The 22,845-nt window shown below is 51.7% G+C and overlaps 9 protein-coding genes across 9 annotated transcripts; 7 read left to right on the top strand and 2 right to left on the bottom strand.

Annotated features, from left to right (window-relative positions):
- The first annotated feature begins 85 nt into the window (after nt 1-85).
- On the top strand, nt 86-6,323 carry SCC2 (sister chromatid cohesion). Its single transcript, XM_024470252.1, has 3 exons — nt 86-380; nt 470-665; nt 718-6,323. The coding sequence occupies exons 1-3, from the start codon at nt 227-229 to the stop codon at nt 5,894-5,896; spliced, it is 5,529 nt and encodes a 1,842-aa protein (XP_024321640.1). The 5' UTR covers nt 86-226; the 3' UTR covers nt 5,897-6,323.
- Nucleotides 6,324-6,534: 211 nt separating this feature from the next.
- VC83_06658 (uncharacterized protein) lies at nt 6,535-8,315 on the top strand (the record flags this gene model as incomplete). The annotated part of the gene is made up of 4 exons (XM_024470251.1): nt 6,535-7,146; nt 7,213-7,335; nt 7,376-7,503; nt 7,553-8,315. Exons 1-4 carry the CDS (start codon nt 6,877-6,879, stop codon nt 8,313-8,315), a joined length of 1,284 nt encoding a protein of 427 aa, XP_024321639.1. The 5' UTR covers nt 6,535-6,876.
- Nucleotides 7,298-11,739, bottom strand: NIT4 (Nitrogen assimilation transcription factor nit-4). The gene is made up of 3 exons (XM_024470250.1): nt 11,257-11,739; nt 9,849-11,193; nt 7,298-9,798 (listed from the first exon to the last, which is right to left on the bottom strand). The coding sequence occupies exons 1-3, from the start codon at nt 11,501-11,503 to the stop codon at nt 8,799-8,801; spliced, it is 2,592 nt and encodes an 863-aa protein (XP_024321642.1). The 5' UTR covers nt 11,504-11,739; the 3' UTR covers nt 7,298-8,798.
- Nucleotides 11,740-14,980, top strand: VC83_06656 (uncharacterized protein). The gene is made up of 2 exons (XM_024470249.1): nt 11,740-13,249; nt 13,304-14,980. The coding sequence occupies exons 1-2, from the start codon at nt 12,111-12,113 to the stop codon at nt 13,338-13,340; spliced, it is 1,176 nt and encodes a 391-aa protein (XP_024321641.1). The 5' UTR covers nt 11,740-12,110; the 3' UTR covers nt 13,341-14,980.
- Nucleotides 14,661-14,958, bottom strand: VC83_06655 (uncharacterized protein; the record flags this gene model as incomplete). The annotated part of the gene is made up of 2 exons (XM_024470248.1): nt 14,661-14,789; nt 14,848-14,958. 2 exons carry the CDS (start codon nt 14,956-14,958, stop codon nt 14,661-14,663), a joined length of 240 nt encoding a protein of 79 aa, XP_024321644.1.
- A 64-nt stretch (nt 14,981-15,044) lies between the features above and the next one.
- VC83_06654 (uncharacterized protein) lies at nt 15,045-15,659 on the top strand (the record flags this gene model as incomplete). The annotated part of the gene is made up of 1 exon (XM_024470247.1): nt 15,045-15,659. One exon carries the CDS (start codon nt 15,045-15,047, stop codon nt 15,657-15,659), a length of 615 nt encoding a protein of 204 aa, XP_024321643.1.
- An 11-nt stretch (nt 15,660-15,670) lies between these two features.
- Nucleotides 15,671-17,173, top strand: VC83_06653 (uncharacterized protein; the record flags this gene model as incomplete). Its single annotated transcript, XM_024470246.1, has 1 exon — nt 15,671-17,173. The coding sequence occupies one exon, from the start codon at nt 15,671-15,673 to the stop codon at nt 17,171-17,173; it is 1,503 nt and encodes a 500-aa protein (XP_024321646.1).
- Nucleotides 17,174-17,852: 679 nt separating this feature from the next.
- VC83_06652 (uncharacterized protein) lies at nt 17,853-19,561 on the top strand (the record flags this gene model as incomplete). The annotated part of the gene is made up of 3 exons (XM_024470245.1): nt 17,853-18,232; nt 18,285-18,334; nt 18,419-19,561. Exons 1-3 carry the CDS (start codon nt 18,154-18,156, stop codon nt 19,559-19,561), a joined length of 1,272 nt encoding a protein of 423 aa, XP_024321645.1. The 5' UTR covers nt 17,853-18,153.
- A 561-nt stretch (nt 19,562-20,122) lies between these two features.
- VC83_06651 (uncharacterized protein) lies at nt 20,123-22,844 on the top strand (the record flags this gene model as incomplete). The annotated part of the gene is made up of 3 exons (XM_024470244.1): nt 20,123-21,223; nt 21,308-22,789; nt 22,839-22,844. 3 exons carry the CDS (start codon nt 20,123-20,125, stop codon nt 22,842-22,844), a joined length of 2,589 nt encoding a protein of 862 aa, XP_024321648.1.
- Nucleotide 22,845: the final 1 nt, after the last annotated feature.

The raw sequence follows: 22,845 nt of genomic DNA, 5'->3' as shown, positions 1-22,845 counted from the left end.
ATGCACGGATGCTGATAGGCCGCGCTAAGCCCTATTTGACGCAGGGCTACCATCGCAACTGCCTTGCGACGTTGACGTCGGATGGTGAACGGCGAACGATCAGATACATCACATACCTCTGACAAAGGCCAATACTCCTGAACAAGGCCTCTCCAATAGCGCCAGTAATGCGCCATCCGTATCTCTCCTAGCGCATCACCGTTCTCATGCTCTCTAAACCGCCACAATGGAACGCAATGGCTACGCGCGACCTCCAGGTCCTCTGGCGACTGGGGAGCAACAAGGAAGACATGGCTCAAGTCGGGGACGCGTGAAGCCATTTTCTGTGCAAGAGGCTCTTGCCCATTCCCCGATGTCCACTGTTGTCCCGTTTAATACCGGTATTTGGCACCCCCCGCACCTCAACCTATTGCCAACCACATCCGATCTACTCCATGTCAAACCCCCACCACTTACACATTACCTTTAGGTATTATCCCGTTACCTAGCATTGGCGACAGAGTATCAGCTTCTATATTTGCTACTCCAGCAGAAGAGAATGCTGCCAGAGAAGGGCTTGCTATGCTCGATGGGCCAACCTCGGAATCGAACGGTACGAGACAAAGACTTGGAAAGGCTCTGAGTGACCTGCAACAACTTCTCAGACCAGAGGGCATAACACAATTGTGAGTTCCGATATTACATGACCCGGCGAATTCATAATCTGACTGGAAACAGCAAGTTCAAAACTGCTCCAACCGCTGGCAGATCGAAGCCAGACAATCCGCCCCCGAGTACCCAGCTGTCCACGTTCGCCCAAATGCTGCTTGACAAGACGACCATAGGGTTTGAGCCGTCAATGCCAGATGCTCCTGAACCCCAGTTTGCGAGTGGAAATGGTGCTCATGCCCCATCGAAGCCAACATCATCTGGTCGACAAAAACTCACAAAGAAAAGCTCCGTCAAACATCCACAGACCAAGGATATCCAGTCCCACCACCAACCTAAATCGGAGCAAGGCAATTATGAACCCGTTAGAAATGCACCTATAGAGGCTGCCGCACCACACTTGATGCAAACCTACAATCCACGGATCATAACTCCTCCCAGAGAACCCAGCGAGATGGCTGGCACCAGGCCGTCTTCTATGGTTGCAATATCTGATTATCCACAATCATATTTCGATTCAGAGTACGCCGTTTACAACGAAAACGCTGAAAGTATGCCATCCCCCACGGACCGCGCCGTGAGAAAACGCAAATTGTCCGTGGACGATGTCTTAGAAGGGCCGGACCAGCGCGAGCAAGCTGATGCCGCGTTTCGTGAGCTTCAAGAACACTTGCAGGGCGTTTTCGAATCCGAAGGTAATCCGGACGGCCATGGCTTGTGCGAAAAGATCGGAGAAGATAATGTTACGAGCCTCACATCCCCTGCTTTGTCCAAGGTTCACATTTTGCTTCAGAAGATTATTTCCTTGGGCAGACTTCCCCAGGTGCCTGTCGGCGATCTTACAAGGCTCCAAAAGCTTTGTGACGGGGCTATCAGAGCGACTGGTGTTGTTAGTTTGAGATTTGACGAGACCTGGGAAGAATCGGATATGGAGACGTTCCTGGAAAATCTTGCTGTGGCTGATATCGGGCTAAAATCTGCGAGAGCCTCGCTCCGGATCATGACTGGTAGCCGTGAGGAAAAGCAACTCTACCCCGAAGAAGTTATTCAAGCATCAGTCCACGCTTTGAACAATGTGCTAGACTCGTGCATCGTTCCAATCGTCGAGCTCCGCGACGCTGGATCTCTATCTTCCGTCTTTAAGCTTCTTTCGACACACAAGAAGACCATTAGGGATATTGTTTTACAATGCGTGCGAGTACTGAGCCTGTTGAGGGATCTTGTCTCCAGTATTGAGCTCTCCGAGACCGTCATAAATACTCTAGAGTATACTGTGTCGCGATTGATTTTTGTTGAAAACGCTCACAGCGAGAAAGATTCGGTTTTGGGGGTAGCAAAATTCGATAATCTCCGCGTTGTAGCGATGGACACCCTGGCACAGATTTTTTCGAGCTACACGGAGCAGCGACAGGGAATTTTTGACGAAATCCTCACGTCATTGGAGAAGCTTCCCGTGGCAAAGCAAAGTGCGAGACAATTCAAGCTGGCTAGTGGAGGCAGCATCCAGCTGGTGTCGGCTCTCATGATGCGCCTGATCCAGACAAGTGCAAACAAATCAAATTCATCTTCACGAATGAGCGAAGCGCAGGATGGAGAAGATGAAGATGCTGATGGCGAGGCTGACGAGCCGGGCTTCCAGATCCTCATGGGAAATGGGCCACTTCCTGCAGTCTACGATACAGAACCGCGTGCGGCTCGGCAATCCTCAACAGCTGTCCAGGAGCTTCAAAAAACAGTACAGCCACTCCTTAGAACGGCGAAGTCTAGTGCCTCTTACGTGGTCAATTTTATTGTCCAGCGGGCAATGACATCCACCAAGACTGGGGATGCACCATACCGCAACCTACTCGATCTCTTTGTCCAGGACTTTATTACTTGCCTGAACTCGATGGACTGGCCAGCAGCTGAGTTACTTTTACGCATATTTCTCATTAATATGGTGAATCTTGCAGAGGCCGATAAAACGCCGCCTGGCGCCAAAAACATGGCGTTAGATTTACTTGGCGAGATGGGTGCAGCCATATCAAAGCTAACGTCCGACGTTCGAAAGCTGACCGAGTCACCTTACAACGATGGTCCAGACGAAGTCGACGGCATGCCCTTTCGTGTATTATGTTCCTACTTCGAAGACAAGCTTCACGTTCAGGACTTAGTCAATTGGGGTGGCCCGTACTGCATCTCTCTCCAATACCTCGATGATCGATATGGCACAGATAGCATCCTTGAAAGCGCTGTTGGGTACTATGCTGCCGATTGGGCATCCCAAATTTGCGCAAGTTACGATGCTCCTATAGAGGATGATCGAGATCGGGCCGAGCTCGAGCGAAACTATGGACGAGTTGCGTATCGTCTTCGCATGATGATTAACGACAAGAGATGGCTGTCTACGGAGTATAGTGCTCCTCGTATTGAAGAAGTTCGGGCAAAACTCGCATATTCTTTGACTCTACTTAACTCGCCATTCTGCAAAGCTTCTGAACGCGTTCTGATGATTCTTCTCAAGTCCATGAGCAGTGATCAAGCCATAGTCCGAAGCAAGAGTTTAAAGAGTGTCAACCAAGTTCTTGAGACAGATCCAGCAATACTTGACCGAGGTGAAACAGTCATCCGACTCATATTGAATTGCTTGATGGATACTTCGGTGCAGGTCCGAGACTCAGCTTTAGGTCTTATTACTAAGTGCATCGGTCTCAGGCCGGTTCTCGAAAAGGAAGCATTGCCTGCAATCCTTAGGGCGGTGATTGACTCCAATGCTGGGGTACGAAAGCGTGCGATCAAGCTGATCAAGGATGTGTACCTTCGAAATACCGATAGGGATATCAGAAGTCTGATTGCAGATGCACTACTTCATAGAGCGAAGGATTTGGACGAAAGCGTGCAAGAATTGGCTCGCCAAGTTATTGAGGAAATATGGCTGTCACCCTTTTATGGGCAAGATCCAACGGCAGACGATGCCGTTCAACGTCGACTGGCAATCACCGACCATGTGACATTAATGGTGAAAACAATACAGCGCAGTTCTGATATAGCTGGCGTCCTTGACCGGGTACTGCAGAGTTCTCTGTCGAGTACTTCAAAGAACGCAGCTGCAAACTTCAAAGTCTGCAAGACATTTGTAGCTACAATGTTTGAAACGATAATTGGCGATGCTGGATTAGGCGGCCCCGACCGTCTCGAAACGAAAGATGCATTACAACTTCTCATGACCTTTGCGAAGGCCAACTCCAAGCTTTTCACGACAGATCAGATCCAGCTTTTGCAGCCTTTTATTGCAGACGCTAAAACAGAGACTGATATCACAATTTTCCGCTGTGTTATTGTCATATTTCGACATGTATTCCCTCAGCTCTCGACGCTGCACTCTCAGTTTCTCATCGCCGTTCGCCAGACCATAATGCCAACGGTTTCTCGTATGCATAGAGCTGCGCTTGACGACATCTTTGCATGCCTCCAGATTATAAGCGAAGTTCTCAAGAACACGGATAACCTTGCACGGCTCATATGTTCCACAATTGATAACATTAGAAAGCTCGGCAAGACGGATTTCTCTGACACAAAAGCGAATGACAATGTCCGTAAGATCTCTAAGCTTTTTCTCATTACAGGAATGTGCGGGAAGCACTGCGACCTAGATAGCCAGATCACCACCTTTCGACAAAAGTTCCCACACTTCAAAGGCAACTCTGTATCAAAGCTCATGGTTGATACATTCGCACCATTTGCGTCGCCGTCCCAGCCTCTTGAGATCAGAAAGGCCGCATTGGATGCAATAGGCCTAGTGTGCCAATCGTGGCCGAAAAACTACGATACCGCTTCTATCTCAACTGCCTTCCAAGCCGCATTTGAAGATAAAGTTCAGTCTCTAGAGTCTGTCATCATGGGATCATTCAAGGAGTTTTTCCTCTCCGAAGAGAAACGCTCTGATCCAGACGCGGAGCCAAATATTGGGGCTGGTACTGAGACGGTTGCAACTCTCGGAGTCATGGGCGGAAGTCGACATGATGGAGTCAGCACATATATTTACCAAAAATTCATGCCCTACTTGACCCAAATTGCCTTGGCAACTCAAGATGACCATGCCTTGCTAGCTACTGAGATTCTCACAAGCATCAATAGACAGGGCCTGAATCACCCGAAGGAGTGCATGCAAACATTTGTTGCCCTCGAAACATCGCAAAACAACATTATTGCGAAGCTAGCATTTCAGGAGCATCGGTCGCTTCATGAAAAACACGAAACCATCCTTGAGAAAGAATATACGAGAGCTGTTCAACTGGCGTTCACGTATCAGCATGGTGTCGTTCAAGACACACGTGGAGCAATCAGTTCTACTGGCGATCCGTCAACGGCCAAGTATACAGCAAAGCTGCATCTCCTGATAGACATTCTCAACATCAGCAAAGTTAAGATAAGAAAGAGGTTCTACGAGAGCTTATGTACTCGCATTGATTTTGACCAATCGAAACTTGACGCAACCGAGGATTTCCCTACACATGTCGACTTTTCTAGATTCGTCATTGAAAATTTGGCCTTCTTTGAATATGCCACCGTGGATGAGCTTCTTGCAACTATTTCTGCGATGGAGAAAGTTGTTACTGGAACAGGCAGTAATGTTGCTCACGCCATTGAGACGGAAATTTTTAGCTTGCGCATGGTGAATGGCCAAGCCGAAACCGAGCCAGGACAAGAGGTCGCTCCTTCAGCGGAAAGCGCCATTGATTTGGGGCGTCTACGCCAGCTCACTGCCGGTTCCATGGTCCTTTCTTGCCTCTGGGAAGCACGCACGCATCTCCGCCGCCTCTATGGCTTGATGAATAGTCAGAATTCTCGGCGTGAGGGTAAGACAAAGGCCAACGTTAAAGACCTAAATAGGGCACCAACCAAAGTACCTTTTGCAAGTGGCGATAAGCTCTGGGACGAGAGTACGAGAATAATGTCTTGTCTCGGGTCTCGAGAAGCTATGATGGACCAATGCAAGGATTTTGTCGAACTCCTCACTGTGGACAAGGACTTCAAGATCGCTGCCGAAGGAGAAGATGATGTTGCCGCCCAAGCTCGGCTGCGGACCCCGAGTGATGACGAAGAAGCATCCCAACCCCCGAGTGGTAGCGGGAGGGGACGAAAGCGCAAGGCCAGCGGAACACCAGGTGGTCGGAAGAAAGGGGCACGTTCAAATTCGAAGAGTCGGTCGAAGAAAAATAAGCGAGGAAGTCCGGACAGTGACGAAGATGATGATTACGGGAGTTAATGGGAGAACATATTTTATTTTCTGCAGATATATATTAGGGGCAGTGGTTTTTATGGGAGGGGAGAGGAGTTATATTACAAGGCTATGGGCTGGTGCTACTGGATGGCATTTACGGCGGCGAACATAACATGGCTTTATCGGCGTTGCTTCGCTGCATTGGGCGGCAATAGTTCCCCATAAGAGCTTTATATGCTTGATATAGAGGTGGATTTAAGAAGCCCATCTCGCAGGAAATGGCTGGAAAAGATGGGATCATCGACATAATTGCAATCAGCTATATAGCTTTGAAACTAGCAGAATAGTCAGCTGCGAATATATTAACATTATATTTTAACACGTCTGTCTGGTCTTTGCATAAATATGAATGTTAGCTGTGACACTATTGCTATTCAGCACGCGGATTACCGGAACGAACACAGATGGATGCATTTGGGTTTCCGAAATATCAAAACAAATACTCCAGAGCATAGCCGGGGTTTCCCCGTCTTAATGTTTGTCAAGTGATACTAACAGACCGCTCCCCGCACCTCCCCCCCACCAAGCGGCTTCCTGTTCTCCAACTCTGTATTAAGCCTGAATATTTAAATCCTGGATGGAGGATAGCATGGGATAGTGTCCCAAAAATACTGCCAGTAAATCGTTGATAGGAGGTCTTGCTCGACCGACGTCAAGACGGGACAAGGCTGTAGTGGGGTAGGTGTCGGGGTGTCGGGGCATCTCAACATATGTAAGAGCGCTGTTCCTTCAACAGTCTGTTTTCAGTCATTGTATGTCCCTTGATATTTTCAAGAAAATTTCAGGAGATACCTTGTTATGGTTTTACAGAGACGTTTCTTGTTTCTTAGTGTTGATTATTCGCAACGATCTTGCTGTTTAACGTTGCTTTAACATAATCTCCGGTGCAGCTCCAAATCTCGCAATCATGTCAAGTGGTCGTCGGGAAGCCCGTGATTCTGCGCGGTGCAGCCCTGGGAGGCCGGATGAACAAGGAGAACTTCATCACTGGCTACCCTGGACATGAATCGGAGCACCGCGCGGCCATGAAGAAGGTTCTGGGGCAAGAGAACTACGAGTTCTTCTTCGACAAGTGGCTTGAGTATTTCTTTACAGATGCCGATGCTGTTTTCTTTGCTAGCTTGGGGCTCAATGCTCTCAGGCTACCGTTCAACTACCGACACTTTGAGGATGATATGAATCCGAGGGTGTTGAAGGGAGAGGGATTCAAGCATTTGGACCGCGTTATTGATCTCGTAAGTTGCTTCTTTGGTTTGCCATGGAAATGTAGTGTTTGATGGTGTGAGACTGATATCGAATAGTGTGCCAAGCATGACATCTACACAATTCTGGACGGTGCCAGGTGGACAAAGCCAAGACTGGCTGGCACTCTGATAACCACTCTTCCTGGGCGTCTTTTTGGGATTATAAATACCATCAAGACTGTACCGATGGCTATGGGAAATAATTACTGCGCGGTACAAGGGGAACCCTTGGGTCGCAGGTTACAACCCTATCAATGAGCCGTGTGATCCTGAGCATGTCCGCCTTCCTGCCTTCTACCAGCGCCTGGAGAGGCCATCCGTGCCAGATCACATCCTCTGGCTTGATGGGTACTCACCCCTCCTTTTGCCACGAAAAGACCTATCTGACAATTTACAGAAATACATTCGCAATGGAGTTTGTCGGCTTCGAGCCCCTCGTTTCCGGCCCCACTAAGCTCCCCAACACTGCTTACAGCAACCACGACTACAACTCCATGGGCTTCCCCTCGGGGGACGCATACCTTGGCACAGACGAGCAGAAATCCAGGCTTGAGAAATCATTCCGCCGCAAGGCGGAGTGGATGGCTAAATACGATGTGCCGTGCTGGAACGGCGAGTTCGGGCCAGTCTACAGCATCCATGAGAAAGACGAAGCTGCGAAAAAGATCAATGAGCAGCGCTATAACATGCTCGCGGAGCAACTGAATATTTACGATAAGCACGCTATCCCCTGGAGCATCTGGCTATATAAGGACATTGGCCTGCAGGGTATGATCTACACGGACCCGGAGTCGAAGTGGAATCGTACTATTGCCCCTTCCCTCCAGATCAAAGTGGATGCCCAGCTAGATGCGTGGGGATCGTATCCCGGCGCCTCCATGGAGTCGGTAATGGCCCCGCTTGTGGCAGAGCTTGAGAAGGTGAACCCGGATGCGAAGGATGAGTACCCAACTCCGTGGAACGTGGAGTGTCATGTCAGGCGCGCGGTTCTTCAGACGTTCTTGTCACGGACGTTGTCGGATAAGTTTGCCCAGCAGTTCAGTGGAATGGGCAAGGAAGAGCTGGAGGAGTGCGCGAAGAGCTTCCACTTTGACCAGTGCAAGAAGCGGGATGGATTGAATGATATCCTGAGGGATCATGCGAAGTTGAGCCATGCTTAGATATCGAACACGGAATGTATCCGTTCCATCTCTTCCTCTAATGCGCGTTTGGAGGACAGCCACGTGGCATCAATAAGAACAGAGTCTCGGACAGTATAATATGGCTATGATTTGCAATGATAGCATATAGTCGGTATAGACTATACGTTTGCAGTCGTGATTGATAATCTATTGTTGGTTGAATTAAATAATTATTCTGGGTTATATTAAGTTTAACTTATCCTTATTTTATGAAAACAAAACCGAAACGCCACGAAGACGAGATGACTGCGAATCGATGTGGTTTCTATTTTGAATAGATCCCACGCGTGCCTAAAAAAATACTTTCTAAGAAGTAATAGGCTAAAGACGAGAGTTGAGAGTGATATATACCGCCATTTTCAGGCCATAATGTCTTCCCTTATTAAACCCCACCAGCCACCAGTCCTAAACGACCAGACAATTCGCAAAAAAATATCCTCACGGTATCCCTTTTGTGCAAGCCTAATTATACCATTCCTCCTGGCTTACAGGGCCCCCCATTCTTGGACTATCGTCCAAACCCGAGGCCTCGCCCGTGAAGAAAGCCCCCTCCCCACCCACACTCCCTAAATCCTCCCAATTATCAAACCCGACCGCCAGGCTCGCCTGATCGCGCAGCCACCAATCCTGACCCTCACCCATCGCCCCCTGTCCCCCAAACAACGTTGTTGGACTAACTTGCCTCCCTTGCGATGGACCCGCCATCGCCTGCCGCGGCGCCGTCTGTCCCGGCTTCGAAGTGCGTGGGCTGCTGCCTATATTGGGGGGGAGGACGTTGAAGAGGCCTGTTGCGGCGCTTCGAAGGTACGGCACTGTCATGTTCAACCCAGAGTCATCGACGAGAGACATGGGGCCTACCTCTGCTCCTGCGGCCGATACGGGCACGAAGGGCGCTAAGGTCGTGTACACGTTATTCTGCGCGCTGCCTGGTGGGTTTGGCGGCGGCACCGATACGGTCTTCGCGGCTTTGGGAGCCTCGGGAGAGCTGTACCCCGGCGGCGTACCCAAGTTCAATTCGGATTTGGGGCTGGGGACGTCGGTGGGGGAGAAGGTGCCGTATTTGGCGTCGGTGCGATGGAGGACGTCGCGTGCTTCTTCTGGGAGCTCGATCTTCCATTTGCATGCGAGTACGCTTATGATGCTTAAGGTGCGGCGGGCACATAACCAGTCCTCTGCGATCTCTTCGAGGTGCTTGGTGCCATGGATGATGTCGCGCTTGGCAGCTTTGTCGGGTAAGTTGAGTAGGTGAATGGTGCAAGCCGAGTGGACCATATAGACGGCGATGTTGCAGATTTGACGGAGTCCATAGGTGCGCTTGTACAGACGCATGAGTTTGGAGATTGCGGAGGCAGCGGAAGTACAGAATTTTCGGGGCGAGACGTGACTGGGAAGAGGAGAGGTCGATGGGTTGTATTTCAGGAATGGGCGGAATAGATGGATGTAAAGGAGATGGAAAAACATGCTGCGGAGTGTTAGTATATACCGACGGTTAAGAGGATCAAAGAGTCTTACTGCATAAGTAAAACATTAGGTAGTTGCCCCTCTTTATACTCAAACTCCTTGGGCAGCTCCTTGCGCCATGCCTCAAGGCGGGTATGCAGCTCACTCAACTTCTTCAGCTCGGACTGCTTCCCCATAGACCGCTCCAGCGTCTGGGGATGATAGAAAAATATCAGTAGGTCGCTACTGATCTCGCACAATGCTGATATTTGCAACGCAACTGCTCTTGTGCGTGACGGCTGCGAATGCAACTGACTAACTCCAGTATCGGTGTATGGCGACCAAGTGTCACTGTCCTCATCCGGGAAGACATCGTATTTTGGAGCAGTTATATTTGACGTCGGCAGCTGGGGCATGCGTCCCAGGTAGTTGGACCAGCACTTATCGAGCAAATAGCAGCCCCAGAATGTTACTCTTCGTGCGTCGATCTCTTTCTCATCCATTGGGTCCTTGCTGCTGGCCATTCCGCCGGAATCTAGATTTAGACCCATATCTAACGCCATGCGGAAGCTCATTCCGCTGTATACCCAGCCCTTTGCTTCGCGGCCGCAGCCGGCTTCCCTCAGGGACATTAATGCTAAGGCTTGTACAGTCGTTAATCGTGGCTTCTCATATTCATCATTCTCAACAAATAAGCGCTTGGCTTCTTGGAAGAATGCGTCTCCTTTCGTAGCGGGGTCCTCTGGATCCGCACAGCCCGCTGGCGAATTGGTGAAGTGACACCCTAGTGCCAACATTGCATTGACTAGCAATGACGAGCAGTATAATGTCCGCTTGGAATTCCCGGGCGGTTTTCCCAGGAGGAAGTCTCGTAAGAAGAGGCTCTTCGATAATGTCGTGAAGTATGGGTAGTGCCAGCTCAGGTACATGTTTAGCAAATGTAGTATAAGCTCAGCGTCCGCCGTAACAGTTGTCCAGCTTAATAATGGCGCATCTTGTTGCTGTAGCGCGTCCGAGCCATCCTTCTCATCATCCTCTGGTGAGAGATATATCAAGTTCGATGTGCCGCCAATGAACCGCATCGACCCATTCTCGATCCTCAATTCGCCCATTTTCCCCGAAAGCTCGTTTTCAAAGGTCGGAGCGACGGTTTGAGAGTATGCCGCAATCATGAGATCATCATCGTCCTCGTCCTCCGCCCTCACATCGGAGTTTTCCTTTCGGGCGATAGTGTCTGCGACATCGTCTAGGTTGTCGCAGGTGCGTATCTGTCGAACCAAAGCCGAAACACTGTCTTCGGAGGAGTTCAGTATTGCCTGCACGATCGTCTGCAATGTCGACTCGCGCGCCTTGATATCGGCCTTTTCCTTATACACTCCCTTACGTCGATGGTCGCTATTTGGGTCGTACACGCATTCTGTAACCGCATAGTTAGCGCTGAGGTCGCGTGGGCAAAAGTAAAACCTAGATAAAAACCTACCAGTGTCATAGACGCTCGAGCAGGCAGCGCACGACGGCGTATTGCCATCACACTTTGACTTCCTCCGGCGACAGGCAATGCAGGCTGTGCTCACGCATCGTCGCTTGATGGCAGCGGCGTCGCGACTCGACCGGGACTTCTTCTTCGCCGGCGCGTGGGGCGGCAACTTCCGAGCCTCACTAGAACCATTATCCATATTTAAAGGTGATTCGCGCCGGGTCACCTCGAGGATCTCGCGATCTCCCATCTCGAGTGGGGGATGCGGCTGCCAGAACACGCTATTGCGCTACTACTGTAGGGAGTGGGCGGTCAGGGTGCTTGTAGATAACCACATGGGTGAATCAGGGGCAAAATATCGACTCTGAACAGCAGAAAACATAAGAACAAGGCCGGTATCCCTCCTGGAGTGTTATGGGATCCTAATCACACGGCTCGATTCGAGTTGCGTGGTAATCAGAAGTCGCTCATTGAGTTGTCTTAGTAATGAGTTTGAAGCCGGGAAACGGCATGGCATAACCTTGTCGCCTAGTTTGGTCTCATATATGGCTGATCGGGGTCTGCTCGGCGAATGTTTAGCAACACGAGACGGTGTTGTACTGAATATAAACCGGTCTGAAACCATATTGTACAGCAATATTGTTTTGGAGATTTATTGGGAAAGAAATAGACCGCAGAGAACGAGGATGATCCTTGGATATGGACCTGGCTTTAAGTACTACCAGCACTACCAGCACTACCCAAATCGTGGCTATAAACGACCAATCGCAAATAAAGAAAGCGATGATTTCCTACAAGATCGAGCTTCATCCCGTTTTTAGAGAGCCAGCTACCTTCGTGAGTAATTAATTCCTTCCATGGGTTCCATTTGTCGTACTGTGGCTGCCGATCGTCGACGTATCCGTCGACGACAGAATGCGGGGAATGGCGGGGTCACAGGCGTGTTAGGGCAACTTTTAACTTCAGATCGTGAGCTTGCATCATCAAACACCACACTCCAGAGTCACGAGCGAGCCACTCCTCTTACCTCACACTCAGCGGAGTATATACCAATTACACGCATCCGCCTTTTTTTCAAACCAACAGTCCACCATACCGGGGCCACGAATCCAGCGCTTCAACCATCCAATCCAATCCCAATCCAAAAACACCCAAAACAAAAAAACTACCAGCCCCAGCAACCAACGGCCAACGGTCAGGAACCAACAACCAACATCCAACAAACCAACAACGCACACGACAATCCAACAACCACAACCATTCCTTCCCTCCGCAACCTCACCATGGCCGACCCCGCCCCCTGGGCTCCCCTCCTCCACACCCACCTCACCCACCTCACCCCCCCAACTTTCACCCTCAGCACCCTCCACCACACACCGTCCCTCACACCGCCCTACAGCCCCCGCGCACGAACCTGCGTTTTCCGGGGAATGTTCGCGTCCGGCCCACGCGGTGCCGCGAAGGGTCCACAGACGGCCACCTCCGACCTACTCACCTTCACGACGGACGTGCGGTCAGCTAAGGTTCCTGATTTACTCGGCCCGGGACAGGGGGATAGGAGGGCGAGTGGTGGGGGAGGAAGGGTGGAGCTTGTGTTTTGGGTGAAGGAGGTGAATATGCAATGGCGGATACGGGGGGATGGGTGGGTTCTTGGGCCGGATGTTGGAGGTGAGGGAGAGGGGGTAGAAGCTGTGAAGTCGGCGCTTAAGGGGAGGTTGAGGGAGGTTGGTGAGGGGTGGGGGTGGGAGGGGGAATGGGAGAGGCAGTTTGAGGTAATGGGGAGGGAGTTGAAAAAGGGGTTGGCGGGGCCGCCGCCGGGGGAGGTGAGTAAGGTTGCAGGGGGGGAGTTCGATGAGGAGAAGGCGAAGGGGAATTTTAGGCTTGTGGTTGTGAGGCCGGGGGAGGTGGAGTGTGTGGATCTTACGGACCCTGAGAGTTCGAAGAGGTGGATATATACGTTTGTGGAAGGGGAGTGGAAGAGGGAGGAGCTGAACCCGTGAGGACCTTGATTGCTTGAAGATTGGAAAGGGGGAGCTGACAGGAGGCGAAGTGGATTAGGGAGAACCATGCGACTCGGGAGCTTGTAGACAGTTGAGGTGGAACAGCAGTGCATATGAGAATCAGGGGTTAGGGGCTACAAAATACTCACGGGATAAGGACGACTGGCAAAGAATGGCCTGGCCTTCCACCAGAGAAACAATATCTGAGACCATGAGGCTGAGGATGTAGAATTGGCAGCTAAACCGCCAGACCAAAATAGAGCATCTGGGCGCTTTTTTTCCCAACTCACTCTTCTAGACCACCGAGTCTCCCAAAAGGACCATTTCATCTGCACAGCTTGATCAATGGGGCCTTTTGAACGTTACGCTACGAGTCTGATTTGGAGCCACTGGCATGACGACAGTAGCTCGCATAATGTACAGAACAAACCGTTGTTGCATTATGTAGTCCGACCGGATTAGGCTAATATAATCACTCAAGCGAGACGTCAGCGACGTCCCGTGCCACTCCTCTGCTGTCTGTCGAAGCTCGAGCGCCCATCGGGGTGCAACACTGGCAGACGTGTCTGTGGTTGGTCGTGCCGGATTTCTTCGTGGGGGTTGTGGGAGCTGAGGCGTGGAGACAAGGGTTTCCAGGGTCCTGATGGGAAACCTACAGTTCTTCAAGAGCTGGATTATGGATTGAGGAAAGATTGGCGGCTTGCTTCTGTGGTGCACACGCAAATTCAAATTCTTCAGCGGCGGCGCGAGGTGTATGGGTATTTGGAGCGCGCAAACTAGTGGAGTTGTGTCAGAAAGCGAGAGCGAAGCTCTGTTCTCACATATGCAGTCGCGACTCGTCATTTTGGCCTCCAGTGGTGGGGGTTATGGGTGGTTATGGAGGCTGACGTTGAGCTCGTTCTACAGCGCCCACCTTGGCGTGCAGGAAGGGTTGGAGAAAAGAGAAGGTGTGGCGATCTGTTCGCTAGGATCGGGCGGAAGGGTTCCCCGATTACGCTTGTGTCTCGTCCGTCTCGTTCTGTCAACAGATGCCACACACGATTTCCTCACAGCTTTCTCAGCCGCTTTTTGTGCGGAGTCTGGCGAGAAGAAAGGAAAGGGCAAGATCTGAGATTGATGAGATACGGGGATGAAGGTCTCGGCGCTGCTGTGCAACAGGGAAATAAATCGACGGCGGGCACCCCGAGGCCTAGTGCGACGAGAAAAGTGTTGGTGCCATTAAAACACTCTATTCGCAGAGACTGGGATGTCGGGATGTCTTCATTAGATATGCGGGCGGATGGCACAGCGATATCGTTCTGGCAACATGTGGGGGCACACTTGGCTTCGGAACCTCGTGTGGATGGCTACAAGTACTGGAGTAGCTCTTCGCGTGGTGGAGATGTGATGAGTATCATCTACTTCGTATCATCTACTTCGAGTCTCTGGCGAGGAATATCTGCTTGCTTCTTGTGTTTCGAGTTTGCCGATGCCGTTGGCCCTCGCAGACGGTTCATTGGGCGTCATGGAGCGAGTTGGGTTGGATGAATAAGTGTTCTCCAACGACGTTAGAAGCGCGCGGGGGCTTTTGGAATCAGGTGAGAAAACCGCTCACGGCCGTGATGTATGAGGCCCATGAGACGCCTAGACTCACACTGCGGGCCGTCGCGATGGGCTTCAGCTTCGTATATGGCTCGCCTGGCCTGTCTCGTAGATCACAGCTCATGGGGGAAGAAGGTAGAATATAGACTATAGACTATAGAATACACCTCGAATACAGAGTACACATCATGGCTCTATTATAGTACGTCTATGGAGAAACATCGCCGCAGATCCTCTTTCTCACAAGAGGTATTTGTCGTTGGCCCATATAGACTACTCGACGGTCATACGGAGTACATAACCCCTCACAACCCCCCGAAGTGCGACAAAATTCTCGACTACGATCTATCCAGACGCCGACTTCTCCTCCTCCCCCAACTCTCGTCGTCGCTTCCTTCTATTCACCTTCGAGAACCAGCGTCAAGTGGGGGCTGTTGGGAAATTGCCCTTCATAGTCGGATATTGCTCGTGGCAAGTGACTTAGACCGAAGCTACCAAGCACCGGACAGCGCAAACTCCACGCCAAGCAGCGATCACTCCCGGCAGCGTGAGAGACAGCACAGCACCTCTGTACAACCGAACCTCAACCTCCTCAACGGCCAACACAAACTTCATACTCCGTACTGTCAGTTTCAAATCACCGCCTCGCTTCCACGAAATCTGTGCGCGTCTGAAGAGATATGGCCTCTTCGTAAGGGCGTGCCTCCTGCAACAAGCCCGACACTCGAATCCCGTTCAACCACAACAACATCTACGACCCAACGACATCAGCGGCACTCTTGGTCCCCTTTCACCAAACACGATATCAAAGCGAGAGGTCCATAGCAGCATTCAGCATGGATCCGCTTAATAACCTTGTCAAGTCGATACCCGACTGGCAGGTTCTTCTCGATGACCTCAATGGCAAGATAGCAAGGCGACAGGGCGAACTGGCCGAGGCCGAGAACAGTAGACCTTCGACACGCTCATTACGGAATAAGGGTTCTACGGAGTCCCTGCGGCCGAAAGACGACAACGATGTCATTCCAGAGGATATCGAAATTGCCATGAATTCTACTACTGATACCCCCAATACAAATAATGACACCACCGACAAGGCACCATCACCACCGAATGTCGACAACTCCCCACGAACCCCCCAACACAACACATCTAATCGCCTCCGCGGGGCCTTCGCAAAGGGTCTCCCCGCACTCACACCACCCGTCCTCCGCAAGCGCAAGACCGAGTCTCTAGCCTCCGCCGAACTCGGGAAACCCAAGCACCGAACCCGCTGCATGATAATCGTCTACTACGACTCGGCCGTGCAGAGCGACTTCGAGGCCCTCGTCAAGCACATCAGCGCTTCCCGCAACTCCATGCGCAAGGGCAAGATGGCCGCGCGGATGGCGAGCATGCGCATGATGGCTGATCTGGAGGCACTGGGCGATGAGCTGGAGCCAGAGTTGGAGGTGGATAAAACCCCAGCGGCTGCTGCAGGAGATATTATAAATGGCCCTACTAGTAGCCCGAATGCGATGATGGCTTCTGCTTCGCCTGGTGATGAGGATGACGAGGGGCTGCCGCTGCCTGCGTTGAAGTTTGTATCAACGCGTCGCATGGGGCCGATGAGAGAATTGTCATCCAATAAAGCCCTTCGTGCTGGGCCAGGTGCGCCGGGCGTGAGACGCGCCGGGCAAGGCCCTCCTGGTGGCGGAGCATCTTCAAGGGTATCTGCGTTGGGCTCGAGTATATTCGACGAGCTGGACAGTGGACTTGAGTGGTGCCAGAGCATGTGCGAGCATGCGGCCCACCAGTTCCTGCGGGACGGACAGTGCACTTCGGAGATTGAAGGAATCAAATCACGACTACAAGAGGTGTGGGATAGGGCTGGAGAGGAAATGAAGGCAGAAGGGAAGGGAGCGGAAGTTGGTACGGACAAGGACTCGAGCGAGACGACGGACCGGAAAGCTGACTATGTCAGAGCGGGTGATAAAGGTGGAGCTGCTGCCCCTACTGCCTCCGCTACATTGAAGCCGGAACCCCAGCTGCCACGGACTTCAAAGCAGATCCAGATCAGGAGGGAAGCAGAAAAGATGTTTGAGAAACCGGAAAAGCCAGCACAAAAGCCGGCGCAAAAGTCATTAGAAAAAACCACGGAAAACTCGCCCAAGGGACTGGAAGTGAAATGCGTGGAAAAAGACGGCGGATCGGCCATCAAAGTCGACGATGTCCTAGAAGTAGATGATGACGCGATGGAAGCAGATGATGATGTTGTGGACGAGGACGTCTACAGGAGAGAGTACGCCGCCGTCATTGCGCGGAACTCGAACTATCGACGACGTCCAAGCGTCCGTTGAAGTCCCAATCGTAGCCCGACACGGCTTATGAATTGGGCAACGAGGGGCAAGAGATTTTGTGATGATCGTTAGAATTGGATCGAATCTTGCCCTTTCACGAAAGTGAGTTAGCGAGCGATTTTTGTTGCATGGGAGAGCGTGGCATTAGTTTTTTTTTTTGGTCATCCGGCGTCCCGTATATTTATGCGCTGCATTATCATATTTATAGTGATTGATCACTTGGAGTTTTAGGAGGCGGAGGTGGATGGAGCGGTCATCTTTATTGGGCCAGAGAGACGGGATTACCATCCACAGATTTAGTAACTTCACAACCACCATACCAAACGTTCCCACCATTCCAACGTACCCTTGCTCTGCTGAACTGAGTAATAGGTTTTGTGGAATTGGGATTATCGGCGGTGGCGGTTGCGTGGGGGGCACTACAACGCTATTAGTGAGCAAACCCCACCCTGCCCGACGGGGAGCCTCGTTCATTGGGGTCGCGCCCCGTGAGTCTCTCAGCCAGCCCGAAGCGGTGCGTGATTCCCCCCTTTCTTGCCCACGCCGCCCCGAACCGAACGACCGCCCCAATTTACCGCTCGGCGACGCCTAAAAAAAGGGCCACAAGCTGTGTTAGTTAGGCTTCTAGATACCCTAGCGTCGATCCCAAGGGTTCTTAGACGGACGCCAGCGGTGCGACGCGACGGAAAAGTGTGGAGAGTGGGAAGTTTGATGGTGTTTTGTGTTTTGACGCCTGGTATTGGGGAGATTGGGGTCCGTAGCCTTGCTAATTAAGCTTTTTTTTTTGCGTGGGTTGTGCTGATGTAAGTCCGGTTTGTGTGGGGGGCGAAGATCGGACCCAGCCAGACGAGGCGCTGTGGATTCCTTTCGCCGATCGAGAGAACGCGACTCGTCTTTTGCCCTGTACACCGATAATTCCTTCTGAGGGCTAGATTTAAGCACAGGCGCCGACTTTGTAAGAATTCTGTTGTTTGCGGAGGATGGTAAAACCGGGTCTTGCCACCTTTGTCGTTCCCGCCCGGCCCTTATATGGACGGCTTGTCCTCGAACTGGAAGAAGGTTGGCTATGAGCAAGGCTGGTCGGACTGAAGATCTCTTAACTATTGGAAAGTTCTACGCCAGATATTGCCATACCGACAAGCAAGCAACATGCCTGACAGCGTAAGCTACTTAACTGCACACTAGCCTATACTTGACGAATGCCGGGCAGAATCCACGAGCAAGCCCACTAACACCGCAACGTAGGACAAGGCCAATCTGGCTCGCATCCGCGACAACCAAAGGCGGTCCCGAGCGCGCAGGAAGGAGTACCTCCAGGAACTCGAAGGCCGGCTCCGGCAATGCGAACTCACGGGCGTCGAAGCCAGCTCCGAGATCCAGGGCGCGGCACGCAAAGTAATCGAAGAGAACCGGCGTTTACGTCTGCTCCTTGCCCAACATGGCTTGAGCCCCGACGATGCTAGCGATGACGATGGCAGCCAGCAGTGGTCGGGGAATACACCGAGAAGCGATGATGTGCAGGCCCTAGAGACACTGCTCAACAGTCGCAGATGGCATTGCGGCGAGACGGAGGGGTCGCCGCCAGAGACGAGGCCGGCGTCGACGATGCCCGGTGAACAGAATATCGATATGGTCGCTAGCCCGCTGGCGGCACAGGCGCCGTGGATGCCGTCGCCGGAGAGCATGGAGGACCAGGGAGCGGAACAGCTCGAGAACCCGGGTCTGGGCCTGAATACATTACAAACGGGATCGTCGCCGGATGACATTCAGTGCCAAGGACTTCAAAAACTAGGAAGAGAATCTCACCCTTGTACGCCGGTATCTTCGTACAGCTTCTCAAATCAGTGCTGTGGAGGAAATAGCCGCACTTCAAATCCGAGAGAGCAACAGGCGCCACTTCAACAGCAGCCTCAGCTACAGCCTGGAGGGCTGCTCGGGGCAATCAATATGTTGGGTCCTATGTTGACTCATGAGGAACAAAGAAAAGCCTTCGAAATCGCAGAGCAGGCCCATTTTGACCCGAACCAATACCGCTACCTCCAGCAACTACCCCCTCTCTATGATCCTTCCAAAGCTCTCTACAACCCATCCATGTCTGTATACCAGCAACCCCAACCTCGACAAATTCAGCTTCCAGTACGACCTGAGCCTTCATTCCAAACACCACCATACGTTATCGGTCCCCCTAGAAGTACGCCAAGTGCCCAGACCATTGGGACGAATAGCTGCATCTATGCCACCGACTTGATTACCGCGATGGCAACCGACGCTCTGCCATCCGATGTCCGAACCGACCTTGGATGTTCACCACAATGCAACACGGATTGCGAAGTGAGCAACCACGTCGTTTTCGATGTCATGGACCGGTACTCTGGTATGGGACGTTGATGCCCTTTTCGTTACTTTTATTTTGTGCCGCATTCGATGATACCCCGTGAGATCATTTGGTTCTGTCTTTTTTTGCATGTACGACAATTTGTGGCGGGTTTTTTTGCATTCCACAAGAGTCTTTGTTTGCTTGTCCGGCCGCGACTGCATCTCCAACCCCTTCCAAATGCTAGATTCGGCGGGGGATAATTCTAAGCTGCGAAAACAAGGATGTGAAATGAAATGAAAGAAAGTTGAATACCGCCTCCGGATGCGAATGTGCCTTTGTTCGAAATTGCTGAATGGGACGAATGGTGCCGCCGAGGGCTTACGCTTCCGGCGACGAGGAGCGTAACAAGACCTCCTTTGTCTGTGAAATGGGTTCCAAAACCCTTGATTATTTCTTGGTGACGCCGGGTGAATATTAATTATTGCGACTTGGAATCGGTCGAGATACGAAAGGACCTTAATCATATTATAACCTCTATATTTGCAAGGTATGTCTACAGATATAAGCTGCATTGCATAGGCCGACCATTGGGTGGCCTGGTAGGTGAGGAAACTGACTTTTATACCGTTTAGATGGCGGCTCAAGCGCCAAATGCCGATCCGGCCGATATGACGGGTGTTCTTGACCCGCGATTTGCGACGCCTTTTAACCAAATCTATGATGTGAACAGACGACTGGCGGCAGTCAGATTGCATGGGACTGAGGCAGTGTTTGGCCCTAGGCCCACGTTTTTCAACAGTAGCGAGAATCCGCAGGAGGTGCCTGACGGACCTGCAGACGATGACTACCATGAGTACGAGGTCGATCCTTGGGGGCGTCCAAGGGAATCATTGGTGCGCGAGGAAAATCCATTTGCCGACCATAATGTAACCCGAAACGATGCCGATGATAGAAGGCACACCGAGGTTGGAGAGCTCCCACACTTTGGAAATTTCGGACCGTACTTTCGAAAAGTGACCACGATGGGCACCCTGGCAGGCAAATATGTAGCCCCAAAGCATGTTGGTGGTAGATACGACATTACTACGTTAATGGACGAGCAGCTGAAAAAGGACCCTTTGGCATTGAACCCTGATTTTGACGATTGGAGACGAGAGGTCGAGTTTCAATTTGGAGAGAAGCCGCCGCCGCCGCCTCCTAGTCTTGGGCCCGCTCCGAATCCCGGAGAAGCTTCTTATGACTTCAGTAGCCTCGCAATAATATCAAAAAATAGGAGGATCCAACCACTGCTTGTCCCTCACCCAAGTATCCGTTCTCCGCTCGCCGCTCAAAAAGGCACAGAGGAGGAGATGAATGCGGATATGGAGCGCATTAATTCCCTGTCGGTGGAACTCAGCTCGTCGTGGTGGATTGCCAATATCCTGTGGTGTATGGGCGAGGACGACGCTTCTTTGACCAGGACCATTGCCATGGTTAGGGAGGGCGTCTGCCCCGCAGAGGTGTTTCCACATGACATGGATCCGGCCAACATTAATAAACTGGATAGTTACGAGTACGTATCGGGGCCACTCGCCTTATATGTTCCACATCGCATTGTCGAGGGCAGCCCTGACCCGGTCGAGAACAGCTTTTGGGTTCCAAAGCTGAAGGGCGTGGATGGGTCTGCGGTGAGGTTCATGCGACCGCCGTTTCCAGAAGCTTGCACACTGGACACGCGATTCTCTCCGGTCCCGGTAAGTCCATAGTCGTGATAGTTGCTAGAAGGAGTTTCAATGGACTTGTACTATTATTAAAAGCAATAAGCTGATATGATACAGGTTCTTCAGTCTACCGTCTTGCCAGAACGACATGACATAGGCCGTCCAGAACTCAAGCTCTGGGACGGGATCCCTGGGCGTACATTCCGTTTGCCGCCGTACTTCTGGCCAGATGAATTGAGAGACAGTCACCTCGATGGCGAAGACCGACCCTTCGCCGTTGATATACGCCGCGTCCCTGTAAATCCTACAGTTGGCAACCCTCCGCGCCAGCCACTACACCCTTTCAAACCAACGCGACGTCTGAACACAGTTTATCGAGACCGCACCAAGGTCCCCCAAAACCCGCTGAGGACATACAATTCGGGCACACGTTCTCCAACACAGCACAGTAGACAAACCCACGGGCCAAATAAACTAGGAGGCAACGTGGAGGATGATAATTCCCCAAGCTTCCTCCAGGACGAGTTCGAATATGACCTACAGGGAGATGTATGGGGTCCAGTCGGCGGATTCGAAGGCCGGGACTATGAGTCTGAGCGCCAAAAGGACCACGATAGATGGTACCGCTACTTCCTCATCAACAACGATCCCTGGGAACGAACTATTGTCGTTAATGGGGTGCAAGTAAAGCCAGGTGCGGTTGCCGGGCCGCTCCCTGCATTTGCCATGCTTGAGCTTGGCGGCCAGGCAGCGTTTTGGTTCGGCGTCGATGGCCGAAATTATGATCCTAACACCGCGCCGCCCACTGAGAAGAGGGTGGCGGAGAACGAGGCTCCTGGGGATGGAAACCGCGCCAAAGTTCAACGACTAGTACCCAGACCGTGGTCTCCGGGCCAAGAAACGGGAGGGACATTCCAGGCTTTTATGACGATAACTATACCGGCTGGAACCTCCCCTGTTATTCTGCCGTCCCCTGATACTGCTACGGCTGCGGTGTTTGCCAACTTGCAAGTTGGCCAGACTCAGAACCGGCCTGTAGCGCCGGTGCCTTTTGGGGGTTTCAGGGGAAATGCACCGGAGTTTGTACCGGGTTCTTCGGGTGGTCTAGTGGGGCTAGGGTTGCGAGGAGGAGCAGGCGAAGATGATCTAGATCCTATGGGCAGTGGAGGTGGTGCGGCGCCATCTGCCGCCAAACGGGCGGGTCCTGTGGTAACCGACGAGAACATCGAGGAAATGATGGAAGAGGCGGCTCGCCAAAAGGCATTGGCATATGCTGCCGCAGGTGCAGTATTGGCCGGCGGCACTCCGCAACAGGGGAATACTGGGACTCCGCAAAATATCAGTACTGGGACTCCGAAAACCATCACCACTGGGAATCCGCAAAATACCAGTACTGCGATTTCACATCTTTTCAATTTGATTCCATATCAATTCACTCCTGTGGCTCTACAGCCCATGAGCAAGGGGGCTCCACAATATATGACTACTGAGACTCCGCCATATATGAGTGCTGGGGCACTAGAGAGCCTGTTAGAGCGTTATGGAATCTGCGTCGACCCTTCGTGGGATAGGGCAAGATTGCTTAATGAACTGTTAAAGGTAAAGAAACCACTTTACCAATCCGCAAAGAGAGCTGACAACCAAACAGAAGTAGC

Source organism: Pseudogymnoascus destructans, assembly GCF_001641265.1.
Source record: "Pseudogymnoascus destructans isolate 20631-21 unplaced genomic scaffold scaffold_19, whole genome shotgun sequence".
NCBI classification, from domain to species: Eukaryota; Fungi; Ascomycota; class Leotiomycetes; order Thelebolales; family Thelebolaceae; genus Pseudogymnoascus; species Pseudogymnoascus destructans.
This window is presented reverse-complemented; position numbering and strand designations above follow the sequence as displayed.